General features: G+C 38.6%; 1 protein-coding gene across 1 annotated transcript in view; it reads right to left on the reverse strand.

The window, feature by feature from the left end:
• Nucleotides 1-1,956: 1,956 nt before the first annotated feature.
• KCNK1 (potassium two pore domain channel subfamily K member 1) overlaps nt 1,957-19,403 on the reverse strand; it is a 29,236-nt gene continuing 11,789 nt past the window's right edge. The window contains exons 2-3 of the mRNA XM_085219720.1: nt 7,504-7,899; nt 1,957-4,850 (exon numbers count right to left, since the gene is read on the reverse strand). Of these exons, the coding sequence (XP_085075846.1) occupies nt 4,591-4,850; nt 7,504-7,899 (656 nt within the window). The 3' untranslated portion in view covers nt 1,957-4,590. The remainder of the gene's footprint in view (nt 4,851-7,503; nt 7,900-19,403) is intronic.

Below are 19,403 nucleotides of genomic sequence, written 5' to 3' on the forward strand. Positions count from 1 at the left end.
TCTAAATAATGGCCAGAAGCAGAGTAGCGAGGAACTTAAAAAGAAAATAATTTAATCCTTCTAGACGAGCTTCTGGTTTATATAGTTCTCATCTTACAAACAGCACGCCCTCTGGCCTGCTGTACAGAGAATAGCTGGGCAAATGCCACTGTAATGGTGCTGCTTTGGGCCTTGGGACTGCTGTGAGGTACAAGAGGTACTACCCATGGGCTGCAGACCCACCATCTGCCCAGCCCCCATCCCTCCTCATTCCCCAACTCTGCCATTCGGCACAGACTCCAAATACATGGCAGCCCCTTTGTCAGCTGAGGCACAAAGCCGCACCATGACCAGCATAATAACTGCACCGCAGCATTCATCATCAGTGGCAGCGGAATGACCTTTGAAGGTCGTTGGGACCACAGTATAAAGCAAACAGAGTGATAACTTAGGATGTGAAGAGACTTACAATATAGGCATTAAAAAGGACATCAATATGCATTAGCAAGAACATGATTTATAGAACTATTCATGGTGATTTCAAAAATTGCTGTTTGAAACAAGCAATATGAAGATACATACACTTTTCTGGTTAAGAGCTTCTCGATACACAAGACACTAATGACCTTTACTAGGAGAATGCTCTGAAAAGAAGAAAAGCCCTGCGCTTTCATACTGGTGCACACTTGGATTGACACTGCTTTCAGTATCATAACTTTATTTTGCCTCCACAGAAAGCAAAATCTAGAAGGAATAATAATGATAGAGCATTGGGAGAGCAATGTTTTAGCAGCTTTACGGTTCATCTCAGTTCCTTCCTGACTGCTATTTACAAAGCAAACAGTAATGTTGAGCTGCAAAGTTCTGTTCCTACCTATGCAGAGGACAGCAGTGTCCAAGTAACAGCAGCTAATACTAATTCCTCTGCCTTTCTTTCCTTTTTCAAGAGGCCCTCCCACGCAGTCACCATGTTCCTTGTGTTAGTGCTACATCACCTGGCTGCTGCAAAGAACCTACCCTCAAGCTGTTTTGTGGGAAAGTAATGGGTAACCTTCATTTGATCTTGTGTGGGACAATCTTTTACTTGCTGAGAGCATGCACATCTGCATACTGTGCCTTACAGCACACCTACGCTGATGCTCTGTACCTCCCAGGTACTATTATAGACCAAGAACTAAACGTGACTGGGAGCTAGGAAGATACCCTTTGGAACAATTGCTACGTGCTTATCTTCTCCTCATAGAAGCCCATGCGTATCTTCTCTTGGCCAAAGAAATAACTGGGCTAGACAAACATTTAGTGTAATCCAGAACTGCTGTTCTTGTATAACCACGCTGGCATAAATGCCCCATTAGGTAACCTGTGCAATTCTGGCATTAAAGCTGCAAACTACCCAACTCTCTGAAGTTACTTAAAAAGTTACTCGTTTCAACCCCCAGAAATTTTGTGTTTGCTCTTGGTAGATGCCATTTGTAATGTCTGGGAAGAATCTCTTTTAGGGCAGAGAACATGTTCTTGGAGGGACAAACATGGCTGTCAGCCAACATCAAAACTCAACTGGTTCTTCCATTTTCTTTGATCAACTGAAGTCAAGAGGATGACTAGGTGACAGCAGGATGCAGACAATTCTCCGTAGGTCACTTACTCACTTCTCTGACTCCCTCTTGCAGCTTCTGTTCAGGCAACAGCATTTTGCAACCAATGCTCTCCATGTGAGTTTACACATACATGCCTCACAGTTTTCTCCTAGGAAAGATAAATATTTTATACCAAGGTTCTTGAACAATAATCTGTTATCTTCTAAACTGGATTCCAGCTTTAAACACTCCGATCTTCTGCACTGATTTCACACAAAGATGTAAATCCACTAGGAAATGAAGCTCACTATTTTGATCAGTGCTAGTGATAACAAGCAGTGACAGTTTTTCATTCATTTCCTCAAATACTCCAGTAGTCAGTCTATAAAGACAAGGTAAATGTTATGCCACTATTTTTTATTTGCTATAATCAGTCAGCATCTGAAACAAAAACAAACACACTTCGGAATGCTTTTTTTCCCTATACGAATAACCAATACAACGCTAAGCTACAATCATTTTCAAAGTTAGGTAGCACGCTCTGGCATTAACAGTCTCTCCTTGTGTTGAGGAAGACTAACTAAAGGACACGCAATCTTAACAAATGCAGACAGGTTTTTTGCAGAGTATGTGCACGCACACACACTGCTAAAGAAAATATGCCTCACTTCATAGTGCAGGCAGCCAAAAGCCATACTCGTTTTAAGTTCAAAAAAACAAAGACTCACCTACATCACAGTATTACTGCTTAGTTTATCGCTTCTGCTTTGAATTCTGTGCTTTCATTTAACGTGTCTATGTTTTGCAACTGTGTACAAATTGCAGAATTATTTTGTATATCATTTAGTATCTGTGCATATCCTTTACAGCTTAATGTTACACTGAAATTAAAAGAAACCTTAAATTTTAAGGTACTGACAACAATAACATTTCACTAAAAAAAAAAAAAACAACCAGTAACAATATTTCTTGTGGTACAGTTTGCTTATTTTTTTGCCAGTGTTATTTTATGCCATTGTTTCCTATTATTCACTGTATAAAGAGAAACCTAGGAAAACAAAATCTAAAATGCTGTGCCTAAGTTGATTAAACTCTGGTGATTTATGATATATGTACAGTATATAAATATATTTATGTATATATGTACATATATATTGATTAATATTTGTTATAAATAGAACTGTGTTAACTTAAGCAGTATAAAAATAGCCACTTTCCTGGGAACATGCAAACACAGTATGCTCTCGCCTAATCTATAAAACCCAAAACAACCAAAACCTTTACCTCTGATTTTCTACAAATATAAATTGACGACTTTTAGTTAGTTTAGCCATAAAGTATGTTTTTCAGTAAAGATATAAAATTGGTTTGATGCTAGCTATAATTAAGCTCAAACACAGAATATTTTGGGTTATTTATTTTCAAGTATTTTTCCCATGTGAGCTAATTCTAGACAAGCTGCATTTTTTTTTTTTCTTTTACAGTAAAATATTCTTCAGCTCTAAACACTACAAGCCAAATTACAGGCAATCTGGCATGCTTGCACTGCAGGGAAAAGGCTCTCTTCTACACTATTCCTATGTGGGAGGTTGTCCTAATATGGCTATTTGTGCTCCAGATCTTTTATTCACTGCAAAACATTACCGAGATTCCCATTTTGTAGATTCTTAAGGCCAGAAGAGAGTACTGTCACCCCTTAGTCTCATCTCCTGCTCCCTGAAATTCACTTTGAGGTCCCTGCATTCAGCACAGTGACAGGTAGCTGGAGTAAAATGCCTCTCCTGTTACAGCCAAAGAGGATCCAGCTTCAGAAGTTGAGTGGGATCTTGACTTTGTAGTGACTTTTCCCAAGGGGAAAAAAATTCGGTTCCATCCGGTTCCATCTGAACCAAATATGACATTTTTCCTGTTTTCTTGCCATATGAAAAACTGAAAAATTGTCTGGAAACATTCCATTCTCCTCCAAAGTGCTCTGAGTACTAGCTAGAAAACCAAATAAAGAAAAAGGGGCCGTGTTCAAAGAAGACACTCCTTTTATTCCTCCAGATGCCTAACAGCCCAGCACATGCTGGGCTGTACTGTAAATGAAACAGAGTTGAGCCCTTACTCTGCTCATAAGACTTCAACCCTCATCTAGGAGAATACTTAAAGCGTTTGACTATGACAAATATGGCATACGTTGAATTTCAGTTTCCCTTTTCATTTTGTTCCATTCAGCCAAAAAACCCCAAAACATTCCTACATATTCCAAAGGGAAGAGGACTTTCCCTTCCCTGCAGCCCTATCATCCAGTACTTTTGAATGGCTCCTGCTACCTCTCAGAGCTTACATAAGTATTTTTTACAAAGCAAAACAGCATGGAAGACTCAAGGCACATTCTCTTCAGGACAACATTCTTCCTGTGATGAGGGGACACTTTAAGGAAGTAGGAAATTTGAATGCAAATGGCCTGGGCAGAGGAAGGGATGGAGCCCTGCTTTTTCATTCCTAGCATTATTGTTTGCACATGCAACTTACTGGGTAATAGAAGGATCAGCTAGATACTCCCCTCCAGCAGGTCTACAGATACTGCTCTGGAAATGTTTTCCAGATGAAGATATTTGGTGTGTTTGGAATAAGTCTGTGACTATCTTTCTGAGATAAAGCACGTATCGCAAAGTTTCACCCAGTTGTAGGACAGGGCATGCAACCAGACAAGCTGGATTTCAGTGAAGGCCCTGCTCTCCTAAAGACAGATGAAGTTGCTTGTCTGAGCCTTTCTCTCTGGTACCTCTGAAAGTGGTATTCCCACCTCTTTATCTCTCAAGCAAAATTGGCCTAATGTTTCTCAGTCGCATCCTACATTTCTTTCCCTATTCCCAGGGTGGCTCCCACACTTTTCCCCAGAAGTCTTTTCTATGTTAGAAGTGATGAATCTTTGTTTAAAATAGCACAGTCTTCCAGCTTCAATATTTTCAGGAAAATAAAAGATACATTCTATTTCTTATAGTAAGTAGCATAAATGCACCAAAACAATGTTGTGGATGCGCCTGTATTAATTGTTTAGAGAGCTGTCATTGGAAGTTGGGGACTGGGAAGTCACAAAAGGCTCGTTTGCCTTCTGATCGTCCTTCATGGAGGCTGCTTGGTCTGAGATGGAGGAAAAAGAGAGCTGGTCATGTTCCATTATATGCACGTGGTCCTCTTCCTTGTCCTTCTTCACATAAAACAACTTCCTAAACTTTTTGAGCTCATGGAGTTCACAGAACGTCTCAAGAACCACCAACATTGCAATGAGGCCCAGCAAGAGGTAACCTGGGTACAAAAAAAAAAAAAAAAAAAAAGGCTTTAATTGTTATCAAATTAGTGGGGGCTTGAACACTTTTAACCCTTTATCTTCCTCCATATATTCCACCTCTGCCATCTCTGAATATTATGTTAATCTTCTCTCTGACCCAGTTTGGGCTGTCAAATCCAGCCCCTGTTCTTTTGCATTCTACAGTCATCAAGACTCCACATAGTAATTTTTAAAAAGTAACAGCAGTGGTTTTGAATCTGCTGCAATTGTACCAGACAGAAGTATGTAAAGGCATTTAACAAACTGGAATCTTAAAATTTAACACTTACTTAACAAGCTTATTGATTACACGCTCTCAAAATATTTTTTAACTCTCATAGGCTGAGACCTTTAGAATCAGCAGCTCACTATGCTCTTTTGTTCTCCACTCCAAATGTATAACTAGAATTGGAGTAAAGATATTAAAATGAGCATTTCTTAATCCCAATGCTTTATTAGATCCTTGCAACTCATCATTACAATGTAACAAGGATCATGACAACTTGAATATTTTATCCTTTCAATGAGTAAATCGAGCAGAAGTTACAATTGTTAATAAAACACGCTCATCCAAAGGCTGCATATTAAATGTGCTGAAAGATCAACAGAGATTAATTACTACAATCTACGCATGGACAATGCTCTGTTACCAAAAGGCATAAATATTTTACAAGCAGTTGCAGATTATTCACTAAAAATAACATTTCCTTCTCTCTTCCAGAAGCACTGTTAAATCAATACTGCAATATCAGGCGCTGATCTAAATCGACACTATAGCTAAAATTTATGAAATGTTTTTAATCTTTATCTCATGAGTTCAAATGGAAGGCATGCATTAACACAGGGAGGAAATAACAAAGCTATGCCAATTAAAAGGCATCTATAAATCTGCGATGAGAACTTTTACTCATCTCTGAAACACTGTCCAAGTAATCCAACACTTCATTTAGGACACCTGCATTTTCCTTGGAAAACCTGTAGTAATCATTAAGGGTTTTCAGATTTGGAACTTCAGAACTTTTCTTGGAAGAAAATTTAAGTTCAGAAAGAGAAAAATATTTTATACATTGTGTTTTGTTTCTTGACTTGTTTGCATGAGAGAAGAAAGGCTAATTCAAAAGTTATGACCTTGGATTATTTTGTTTCAAATTAGAAATACATCACTTTGCCTATAGGCTACTTTTTCCATTTAGAATTTCCTTCTATTTGTTTTCTAAGCATTCTAACGCTTGAAATTGAAAAGTTGTCTCTGTACAAAAAAAGAAAACCTGACTTTTCAGTTAAAAAAAAAAAAAGGAAAAAAAATTTAATCCCAGATGTCTTCTTATGGTTTTTAAGGTTTCAGAATTTTTACAATGTATTTATTATGCATGACTTCCACTACTCACTTAATCATTTAGCATCACCAGATTAACTCTGCAGATCAGCAGGGTAATAATTAAAAGCTACTGCTGGTAAGATAAACAGGATGGGGAAGGGAAAAAACCTGAAATGACCCAAATGTTGCACTCCAGATGGGGCCTCACAAGGGCAGAGGGTGGCAATCACATCTCTCTCTCTCTGCTGCTCCCCCCTCTTTTGATGCAGCCTAGGATACTGTTGGCCTTTCAGGCTGCAGGAGCACACTGCAGGCTCATGTCTGGCTTTTCATCCACCAGAACCTCCAAGTTCTTCTCCCAGTCTGTACACATAGGTTGGATTGCTCTGACCCAAGTGCAACACCTTGCACTCGGCCTTGTGGAACCTCAGTAGGTTCATGTTAAGTTTTGGCCAGTTCAAGGACTTGCTTCCAGGAATGCAAAACACAAAATCACGCTAATGGACACTATGACTACATTATGATTACTGGATCACGTATGGGAGCCCAGATAAAGACATGGCAGCCTAAGACATGGACCTGACAGGAATGGCTACTTAAATCTTTCAATGAGTGCCTCTGCTTGAACCAGGACTGTGCAGACTGAAGCAGATCAGCAACATTCATTCAGAACGTCAACACACAGATCATTTTCTCGGCTCTACTTTTTCATCTAATCACTGATCACTGTGCCTCTCCTCTGTGTCAGACCTAATTAAGCAATTATAATTTAACATTCACAGTCTTGCTGTATCATCATTTCACTCTTTTTGTCTCACTTTGACAGCTGATACGTCCTAATGCCAGCTTCAGCTACCTTATGTTACAACTGGAGTAAGAAATTTTGCTCTTCTGCCCATTTCCCATTCCTCCTTCTCTCTGTCTGCCTGTCATCCCACCTTACAGGATGACCTTGGGCTACAAGGATCATTTTCTGACTCTGTGATATCTTAGCTCTACAAGCACTTACCCATTTTCATAACAGTAACATGAACATTTTTTGCTATTATTAAGAAGAGAGTATGTAGATATGGTTTAGCACAACGGAATTTTGTTTTCAGCTTCTCTTTTCTTAATTAAGAAACTGACTATTTAAAGCACAGTTGCCTATAGTTGCCTTCAGTTGCAATGTTGCAAAGTTACCAACAACGCCCAGTTTGCAAGCTGACAGCTCACAAAACAATCACCAACTCTGGAAGAGAGACACAATGCCTATTTTTTTTTTAATTTTTAATAAAGTGTCTCTTAGGTAACTGGTTAGCTTGAACACTTACACGTAATTCCAATTTTATACAGCTCTCGGAATTTTTGATTGTAGCCTTCTCCTGGCACATAGTCTCCTAGGCCAATAGTGCTCAAGGAAATGAAACAAAAGTAAAAAGACTCCAAAAAATTCCAGTCATCTTCCAGAACAGAAAAAATTGCTGCTGGGATAAAGAAAAAGCATGAGACAGTGATGAACCCAAGGACTACAGCATGGATGATGGCAACAATCTGCTTGGAGAAGCCCCAGCGAATGTGGAAATAGAGTACAGGCCGCCTGGTGACATAAACAATGATGCGCTGTACCACTGCTGTCAGGAAAAGCAGTGTAAAGGGGATCCCGATGACCGAGTAGATGATGCAGAAGGCCTTCCCTCCATCAGATAAAGGCACTGTATGTCCATAACCTAGAATAAAGCAGACAGAAAACATAGGCTGAGTCAAAGCTTAGACTTCATTTGATATTAGATATACTGCGTGAAATAAAGAACAGTGATGGGATCTGCTGACCTGGCTTAAGCAGGTAAATGGAGTCTAAGTACTGGCAAGAAGGAAATAAAAATCTAAAAATGTTCTTGTATTTCAAATTGTGATAGTAACTGTATTAATGCTTATTTTTAAGAAAAATGTAATGTGTACTTAAGAGCAGGAAACCTACAGCAGGAAAACTGCTTAATTCTGGGTTTTCCTACTGACCTTTTTGTTTAGTTTTACCAAGTCACGCAGCAACTTCTTTTACTTACCTTGTCAAGAGGGATCATCCATACTCCTGAAAAGTGTTCCTAGATCTACTTAATAGTAAAATTCTCTAAGTCCTTATGTGAAAAACATTGAAATTGGACTTAAAGCATTTAAATCAACACTCCAGACTGTATGCTTCCATATTGCCAAGAACTGTTTAGATAATAAAGCATCCAGCGTTACAAGCAGAGCAAAGATTTTCACAGGAAAATTCAGGGGATCCAACCACTGTGGCTGGATTTCTGCCTTGTCGTTTGTGTGCTAGAAATACCAACAGTCATTTGTTTCAAGTGCAGGAATCACAGAACCATAGAACTGCCTCGGTTGAAGAAAGATCATCTAGTTTCAACTGCCCTGCTATGCACAGGGTCACCAACCACTAGACTAGGCTGCCCAGAGCCATCCAGCCTGGAATGTATCCACTGTTGTTTTTTTTGTTTGTTTGTTTGTTTTTTACAAGGCAATCAAGACCCATATCAATTCCACAAACGTGGTGCAATTACACCTGTACACAGCACTAGCAGCTATGCCGTCTAAAGCGCGTTCAGCCTGGTTTTAAGTGCAAATCATAGATGTGGAGAAGAACAGTAAAGCTTCCACTTTCTGTTCTACTCCATCCCTAGTAACGTTGGACATCCAACTGGTGTTTTTGACTATGAGTAAGTGCTTAGCTGACATTTCCTTGACCTTCTCCATCAGAACTTCAGGCCTTGCCCCTCAGAGGCGTCCCAGTATTCATCAAAGCAGATCCCATAACTTTGTATGTAACGATGGCCTTTGGTTACATATTTCATTTAACATTTATCCTACTCATTTTCCAGTGCTGTTTCATGATCCAATTGCCCAGTGGTTCTTCCATCCTTACAACCTGAATTTTGTGTCTTTAGTCTCTTTTCTAGCTCATTTATGAACACATTAATATAAAAGAACAGCATTCGTCCCAAAAAAGGCTTTTGAGGAACACTCCTTGTGACAGAATCACAGAATTATCAAGGTTGAAAAAGACCTTCAAGATCATCCAATCCAACTATCCTCCTATCACCAACAGTACTCACTAAACCATGTCCCTCAACACAAAATCCAAACGCTCCTTGAACACCTCCAGGGTCGGTGACTCCACCACCTCCCTGGGCAGCCCATTCCACTGCCTGACCACTCTTTCAGAAAAGTACTATTTCCTAACGTGCAGCCTAAATCTCCCCTGGTGCAGTTTGAAGCCATTCCCTCTCGTTCTATCACTAGTTACACAAGAGAAGAGGCTGACCCCCAGCTCACTACAACCCCCCTTTAGGTAGTTATAGAGAGCAATAAGGTCTCCCTGAACCTCCTCTTCTCCAGACTGAACAATCCCAGCTCCTGCAGCTGCTTCAGTCCTCTACCTCAAGAACTAACCATTTGTCCCTACCGTTTTTTTTTTTTTCCTCTGTTTGTTTAATCTTTCTCTTATATCCACAAAATTTATTAATTTGAACCCAAATATCCATATCACACACACACAAAAAATCCCTGTTGTGTTTGTCAGTTCATTAGGCACTGAGCAAATTAATAGTAACTTAACTCCAGCCAGCCACTGTGCTGACCTAGGTAGGTAAACAGCTCATTTCTCAGGGAAGAGTGGTTTTGTCACCTCTCTTATACTTCTCTCATGACTCCTGAAGGATAAATCTTCCCAACGTGTACTACATAGCATATACTCAGAAGAATTAAGTGCTAAATGAAAGCCTTTGCTACAGGCTTTCAACAAGATTTGGTTAAGTTGGGTGCTCAGACTAGCCTGTCTGGCTGAACCTTACCATAATTTTCTCAATTCACAGAATTAGTTGAGATGCCTGAAGCAGATGCTGCATTCTAAGGTGCACTCTGCCATTCTAGTGAGGTTGCCACATCACATAAGTGTTAAAGAGGACTGTTTGCGTGCTCCTCAGCAGCTAACAGTTACAGGAAGTACAATATTGAATGTTGAAAGTTGCAGATCAAAGTGCTCTACTTAGCCAACAATAGTATGACAGCTTCCAAAAGAAACAGAAGTGTGATGATGATTTGTTTGCCACTGAGGATCCAAAGTCATTGGTTGGGAATGATTATATCAAAAACCTTGAGCTAAAACAGTCACAATTTACAATACTATGGAAAGTAGAAAGAAAAATGACCCATATTTTCTCCTAGTATGGAAATGCTTATGTGACTTACTCCTAGCAACATCTATACACTTCAGTCAAACGTACAGAAGTCATTAAAAAAAAACAAAAAACACAGCAATGTCATATATTAAAACACAAAAATATTACAGATCCCAGGCAGGAGACACTCTAATGTCTGCTTTTAGCCATTTCTGCATCTTTTTGTTGCTTCCTTGCACTGCTACTTCTTCAGGGAAATGGCTTTCTATGATCCTTCTATAAAGTCATAGCATGCACTGGTTCTACTCAGATAATAAAACATATGCCCATTTGCCTTTTCAACAAAAACTATAACATTCACAAGCCTTAACAACTGCAATCCTAAAACATTATTATTTTTATAAAATCCTAAAACTTTTGTTATGACAAAGGAACCTCACGAAGACAGTATTACTTACATTCTCTTTATTAAACTGATGATATTTAATCTATCAGAGAGGAGTTGGATGGAATTATTACTGGGGACAAGAATTAACCTGCCCACATAGCATCTCTGAGAACCAGTACACCGATTATCTAGACAGAGACTAAGATTTATTATGGGCTATACTTTCTTATGTATAATCTGAACATCAGACTACAATCACTTCCTTAAAAACACGGACCTTTGAAAAACCAAACTTTCAGAAAAGCTGCCAAAACACAGAAGCAAAGTGACACTGAGTTTAAAAAATCTTATTTATACCTAATTCTTTCTATTGACTATTCATAAGTTAGAGGCACCATTCCTTCCAGAAAACTCACACAGAAATGCATACAAGACCAGCAGTATTTGCCATATTAAATAAGATCAACACTCCATCTAGATTAGCATCCTGACATGGACTTTTATTTGATTGTTCATACAAAGAGCAAAACCTCTCAAGATGTGGATGTCTGATTTTCAGTTATGTCTATGCATTGGAAAAAAATCCCCTTAAAAGATTTTAACTGTCTTATGACTTGGAGAACTTCAGTTGTTGTGAGTTTACATAAATATACATAACATCTCTACCTGTTTGGATGTAGCTTTGAATGTCCCTCTATTCTACAAAATTGCTCTTTCTAAAAAATAATTTGATATGCTTTAACCTTTTTATATTGACTTTGTTGCAGAGAGTCATACAAGTCAGCTATGTGCTCAATAAAATTAGCAGACAACAGTCACCTACTACACAGAATGAAAGAAACACTAAATTATGCAACATATCTATACGTGTCAAACCATTTACTCAGACTCAAATTATCTTCTGGGAAAGGCATTTTGCCCTTTCTACTTCTACCAGCTATGCATTGGGAAAAAGAAGTGAACAACTTTAGGGATGACTACATAGGCAGGTAGTTAAGAATTTCTTAGCATACCATCAGATGTAAACCCCTCTCCTTTGTATCACAGATAGGAAAAAGAATTTGAAGGACTGGAAAAATAGGTGAAAACTGGTCCATAGCTAAAAAAGTGTAGTGCTGTGCTACTGCTAGAAAAGGACTTTTCAGAACTTTCACTCAGAAGTTTGAGATGCATCAAAACAACTAAAAGAAGACATTTAAAAGTTGTTTGCAAAAAAGCAGGAGCAAAAAATCAAGAGGTCACCAATTGAGTTTCCCTAAACAAGTCTAAGAACTCCGATGTCCAGCCGGGCTAAAAGAAGGAGAATAAAATCCTTTTATGGCAGGCACTTCTAAACAAAGGAAATCTATTTGCATCACATTTTTGCCACCTCCTCAGTTGAGCCACTAATGGAACTGGTTCTGTGTGAACTGGGAGGAGGAAGACATGCTGTAAACTGAACTGATTAAGTGATCTGGGTCAAAAAGATGAGGGAAAGTGAGGAGGCAATTTGTTTGAAACTTAGTTCATTTCTTTAATTAAAGCTTATGGTGTAGTCCTCCAACAGCTGCAGTAGCCTAATTAGGAAGGCAATGAAGGGAGTGGTAGAAACTGCTTAAGACAGTTTTGTCATAAAGGAAATCATTAAGTCCTTGCTCACACAGCAGCATTAAGGGTGATTTAAAACTCCAGCTGAAGTGATTTGATTTAGTGCTGCTCCAGCTCCCTCCAACATCTCTACAACAAAAGTAGTAAAAAATATTTGAACAATTAAGTTAATCATAAAAATTACATCTTTCCCATAATGATTTTTCACCTCATCACTTCTCAGAACAGAGAATTCTGTTTTGCCAATTACTAGTTACAATTTCACTGTGAAATTACTTCCAAAGCAAAGAGACTCCAACATAGTGACTTGTGTCTATCTACTGACTGACTGCACATAGCTTCAGTTCCTTCTGAAACCACTTCTACTGCGTCAATGCCAAAGACTATTAATTCCTCAGAACCACCGTCCTGCCAGCTGAGTCTGGAGTTAGCTCAGAAAGAACTGGTTCATATAATGAGCTCATTAATGTTGCCTGCTGCACCAAGAAAGGTGGAAATGGCATTGAACACAGTCAGTCTATAAGATTGTGCAAGTCACTTGCATGGCTGTCAGGATCATCTGAATCAAAGGTATCAACCCAATGACATGGATCATAATGGCACCTACATTTAAAGGTGGCTTCAAAACTAATTTCTACCAGAACAGTTGTACATCAAAGCATTTATATCCTGGAAAGCATATAAAGGTTACCACAAATGCTCTTACACAGGAATGAATATTTCACCTGTCCGAAGAAAGAAACAGATCTAGATACTCTGCCCACAGATTCCGGGAAGAGGGCATGCTGATGAATAAAACTGTGGAAAATGACTGAAGGAGAGCAAGGAATATTCCCCATACATATGTAAATACATTGTGATAAAATGTTTGCTTTATGATCTTACGTTTGGTATTGAACCGCCAAAGCATTTGTATCACTGCTGGCAAAAAACCACTCCTGTTTAATTCCTGTCCTACTAACATGCCACGGGTCAGCCTAAACACATACAGTGATCTACTGATACATAACACACCCATTTTCAGAAAGCACAGCAATCCTATGTGAATAGTTTAGTCTGCACGAGGTTTTATTGAGCTTGATCTTTGCACAGGATAATGCTTCCGGTGGGAAATTACCTAAATGAAATAAATACATAGCAGCAAGAAAATTACATTAAAATCAGTCAGTTTTAAAAAAAATAATACGTGAATAATTATGTTTTTAAATGTATGTTGTGAGCATTTTGAACTCAACATACAAATAACTATTTAAAATAAAAATAGTAAGAAAGCATTACCTATTATCACACTAGAAACGCAGTGGAAAAGGAAAAGGAATGATTATACTGAGCACTGTGAGACAGAGTCTATGCTCTACCAGCATCATCACTATTTAACATACCTCCCCTTTTTTTTTTTTTTTTTCATTTTTAAAATAGCAATCATCAATGAGAAAAATACTTAAAGAGCAATTTTGAAAAATAAAAAAAACAAACAACAACATAATGGAGATCATCATTAAATGGCGCAGTCTGGGAGAGAAAAACAACAGCATGTGCATATTACAGTTCCCTCTTGGAGAAAAACTTCTAAGCTCCCTGTCTCAAAATCAGCATCACAGTTTTTCATATATTCTCACAGAATCAGAACCACAGGCTGTGGTTGGAGGAGACTTCTGGGTCCATCTGCTCCAGCAGAGTCTGGCTCTGTCCACTTAGCACTCACTCTCCATGTATTTATAGCCACTGATAAGATCCCCCTAAGCATCCTCTTCTCCAGGCTAAACAGCCCCAGATTTTCTTGATGGGAGAGGATGCTGAAGTCCCATCATCATTTTTGTGGCCCCATGTCTCTCATATGCTGGGGAGCCCAGAACAGGACACAAAACTCCAAGTGTGGTCTCACCAGTGCTGAGCACTGGGAAGGATCACCTCCCTCCATCTGCTGGCAACGCTCCTCATGCAGCTCAAGACACCATTAGCCTGTATAATATTAAGACTGCCCTACATCACCATACATACCATGAAATACTCCAGGTAGGAAACCAAAATTGTGGCATGCGCACATCTTTCCAAGTCCTTTTATTTTCTTTCCTATATCAATTATGCATCAAGAGGAACTGTGCCACTGTAAATATTCAGAACAAGTAACAATAAAACACAAATATCCTTTTGTTTCTGTCTCCAAATTCTGACATACCTTCAAATGAATTATTATTAATCTTTTCTCTCAAGTAGAGATGAAAATTTAAACATGTCTATACAAAATAGGGAAAAAAAAACATTATTGAAGATTGATGAAAAATAGTTTTGCAGTGCTTCACCCCTGAGTTAGCTATTATCTCTATCCATAAAATAGTAATACAGCAATGCATGTTAAAAACATTTTTTTCAGTTAAGTACAAGTGACATAATATTAAGCAGTACAACTACCCTGTTACCACTTTAATCACCAAGAGAAAAAGAAACGCTGCAGCCAGTGCAGGGGGGCCTTTGAAAATTATATACTTAGGAATGGTAGTTTTCTATTTAAATTTTGACAATTTTGATACCCACAGAGGCAGCAGCAGAAATAACAAGATGTCATGAAAAAGGAAATCTTTTGTGTTTCACTTGTTGACAAAACTAGTCCTTTAAAATAAGAAAATAGCTTGGTTGTTCAACAAGAGCTGAGATCTTATTTTAAATTTTTCATCTAAATTTTACAAAACAAAACAAAAAAACAAAAAACAAACAAACAAAAAAAAAAAAACAAAAAAACCATTTGATCATACTATTTAAAGCATCAAGTATATGCCATCTCCTGTCCAGAACGAATTACTTTAACTATAGGAATGTTGAGTACAGGAATGGAAGAAATAAATGTGGAAAAAAGGTAAGACTTGCATAGCCATTTTGTTTGCATTAGCACAGCAGATGCGGATCTGTACAGCAGAACAATTGATTGCATAGGCCTAAGGTCATTACATTTGGGCAAGTGGGGGTTTAGCTTCAGATCTGCTTTACTTTTTTCACAGAGACTAGATGCCCATTTTAGTAGTTGAGGTGCACTTCATAGCTCTCCAATGTTGCCTCCTTTAGCTTTGTTCCACTGAAGAGGAATCCAATTTGCAAGCTCCAAGGCCGATCCATGGTGCATTCCACCAGAAGGAATGATCAGGAGTCTTGGTTCAGCAGCACATTCCTGACCTGAACCAAGGCACTACTGCAGATATAAACACACGGGGGGAAGAAATCCGGTAGACTTCAGCAGCCTTCAAAGTTTGAAAATGAATTTAACAGTATCTCTGCAGCATCACCTCCTGAACTCACATTCAGCAGGCCCCTGCCAGAGCAGTTTAAAAGTGCAGCTCCTTATATAAGAAATGCTTCACTTTTCTCTGATAAGCTCCAGTTTTTGGAGGAAATACCTTCACTTATAAATAGTTTCTGAATTGCCATGATGACTCAGAGATGGAATATCAGTGATGACAGCATTAACACTCCATGGGGCTACCTGAACCACAGGTCGCTCAAGAACATACAAGGACACTCCATAATCTGGAAGGAAACTAGACATAACTAAGTCAACCCATACAAGTACTAATACTTCCTTAATTCTAGCCTAATTCTACACTTTTCTCCACCACATGGTTCACTCCATGTCTCACTCATCACACCATGCGTGCCAATGCAAAGATTACAGCTGGATGGGCACTCTGAATGGCTAGTAACATTTTGATCATTTACTGTGACTGCTGTTTTAGTCAGTTATTACCTATAGTTTCTATTTAATGTAGTGGAAAATATTACCAATACTGCTGTACAGTTATAATGATGAACTAGTCACACACCAGTGGCTATAAGGAAGTGCTCAGCACAATGCTGAACAGGAAAATGGGTTCTACTAGAGCTGTGCAAATGGCAGTTCCAGTACATGAGCCAAATACAGTCAAAAAATCAAGTACAGAAATTAGTAAGTCCCTTCCACACCCCAGATGATTATTGGTGAGTGGCTGGTAAAGTAATGTCTCTTTTCAATTACAGGGTTAGAGAGAAACACAACTCAAAACGTAATGACTTTAAGTGAAAAATGAGAGCATTCTTCCATGTCACAGCCTGACGCAGGATCTCCCTAACCCTGCCTGGATACACTACATCCGAGTAAAGCACTCATCAGCAGCCCAAGAGGACCCTCAGTCTAAACAAAAGCAGATTGCTTGCCCCTACAAAAGGGCCTGCTGCATGCAACTAAGGTGGCACAACTTCATGTGAGGCACATGCTCAATTTCCAGAGTTATTAAAAATGCCATTAGAAAGGACACGTGCTCTGTAGGAAAAGCTTGAGTTCTCCAGATGCTCAGCTGGTAGAGCTTTCCCATTTGCCATGTGTGAACACAAAATCAGCTCTTTTTAAATCCTACCGTAACCTCTAGTTCCTATGAAACCACTAATTGTGAAAATTCTGCAACAGCATGCTAAACCTTGAGCCCAGTGTGAGGTTTGTGGGGTCTGGACAGAGTCCTGATAACTTAATCATGTTTTGTGGAGAGATGTGCCATTAAGGACTCCATGTTCTATGTGTACACAGCCTTATACAGTGCTCAAGACAGGAGCAAAGACTAGATATGCAAGTGTATTCAGCAGGCAAGTCTGCTAAATCGATGTGTCAAAGCATTCAGGCTTCAATTCTATCACAGTTGACAGTCAAAAGATATGCAGGTATTGCTGCGTTTGCTAGTTAAAAACAACAGCAGCAAAACTTACTAAGGTTGTTTTGTTTTAAAACCTGAAGTATATATTATATATACTATATACTGTATATATTATATACTATATAATGTACATTGAGATTTGGTTCCTTTTAGTGTTCTTCTGTATTTAAGACCCTATAAGGGTAAAATGCAATCAAACCAGAATCCTGTTGGTGTTGGCCTTCCCCTCACCTCTCAATAACAGCACATTGCCAGAAATACCTATCCAAAACCAGAGCATCACATTTTTAAAGTGCCACTAGCAGTCATTTAGCATAAGTAATGCAACATGCATCTTGAATCAAGAGTTTCCCTGAAATCTCAGCTTCATTATTCAATGTGGGGGGAAGAGGAATACGAAAATGACAAAAGTTTGCCGAATAAAAGATAACGCCAACAGGTCAAAAGCAAGGTTAGACTTCCTGAGGGCTCCTCAGAAAATTCAGCAAAGAAAATTCCAGTTATTGTTTCATTAGCTTACCTGCCTGCTAGGCAACAGATGGTCAAAAAATCTGTTCCAAAGTACCCCCTCCCTCCTACCAGACTACTTTATTATGAATTTTTCCTGATAGAAAAACTGCCTCAGAAACTAAAATTTGATAAAAGAGAAACGCGAATGGATTTTAGAAAGGAACATCTACTTGTAGTTCTGTGAACGTTAGAAAATGAGGCAAGGTTTTGCGCTTATCTTTTGTTAAGGGTTTTTGCTCTGTTAGGTTTAACACCACAGGTGCAGCAATATCGCACACGTGCATACTACATTATATATACACATTAGATTATATATTACAATATAATATTGCATACTCCAATCATGGATTTTTAAAGCGGCTGATTGCCAAGATTAAAAAAGCAATCAAAGAAACAGGTTTATTAAAAATCTCAAGAACTTCAACATCAATTCCAAAGTATTGAAAAAGGTACAAACCTTTCTGCAGTTCTTCCTGGGGTTCACAGCCCAGAATGTTCAGTGTGGAGGAAAAATAAATAAATCTTAAAACGGAAAATGCTTTTGCAGAACAGAAAATGTGACATTACTAAATAGATTTAGTCACTACTTTGTACATGACAGTGATCTTCTCATTTCATATGGTAATTTGGCAAAATCATTGTGATGCTTTCACCTTGACTACAGAATAAAAGACACACCTTGAACAACAGTAATACTTCCAGATTTCATCTTTAAGATATGGCGGTCTGCGACAATGACACCTACAGAAAAATTCACTTTAGTAGCTTAGGAAGGTACTTAGCACTTAAGTGGCAGTGAACCTGTGAAGATACACAAATTCTGAAGAGGCTTGCAGAAGATGGGGCTGCTTCTGTCTTGGAAAACGTCTGGAACCATGGTTTCATTTCATGCTGCAATTTTCTCTTTCCCCACCTCCTCTAATTTTCCTGAAACGGGATTTAAAATTCTATCAACTACTTCAGTCTTCCAACACTTGAAAGACCTTGTTTATGCGCGGTATACTACAGGGATGGGCCAGCTGTCACTGCTGAGCCTAGCACCTGTGCAGTACAGTACTCAGCTTGAAAAGAACGAGTCTAGTGCTGCTTACTGGGAAGAGGCTTCTAAAAATTGATAATGAGCACCTGCTACCATCCTGAATGTATCTTGGGAGGTGTCAAAAGCTTTGAATGTGTTGCAGTGGCACTTACTGCAGTACTTTCATCACATCTAATTAGTGAAGAATACCTATCTAGACTGGCTAAGTTATCATTTCTTGCACTGAAATGAGCCACAGTTGCTCTTCCTATCATCTGGGAATAAAAAGAAACAACCAGCTGCATATTAGTATGCTTCCCACCTCTACTCTGGAACAAAAATTGCTTTATTGCACCATCAGGAAGAACAGAGCATGAAAACAGTGAATGAAACTGGCATTGTGAGCAGTAAAGAATTATCACGCAGCAATGAAAATTAAGCAATTTCATGCTGGGAAGTTGAAAACAAATCCATAAGCAGCATATTTCCATTGAAATGAAACCTCACACGGAAGAAAGTGTTATCTACTAAATACAGTGGGGAATAGGAATTTATACTTCTAATCTTGAAGCTTATTAGATACACGGAACTCAGGGAAATGACTAGCATCAGCTCCCTCATTTGGCAGAGAAAGACACACACTACTTACATATCTTCACAAGATGCCTCAATATTTCAAACTCAAACCAATCAGATGTGACAATGTATTTGCATGTAAATAAATCCTCTCTCTACCTATAGTTTTAATAGCTACTTCTTAGAAATATGAAGAATTCAAAAACACACAGAGCAAAAAAAGAAGCAAATCAACACGAGAAGCAGCAATCAGTGAATCAACTGACTAAAATATAGAGAACTAAACTGCATCAGTCTC

The sequence above is a fragment of the Meleagris gallopavo genome, chromosome 2, assembly GCF_905368555.1.
Source record: "Meleagris gallopavo chromosome 2, MGAL_WU_HG_1.1, whole genome shotgun sequence".
Lineage (NCBI taxonomy): Eukaryota > Metazoa > Chordata > Aves > Galliformes > Phasianidae > Meleagris > Meleagris gallopavo.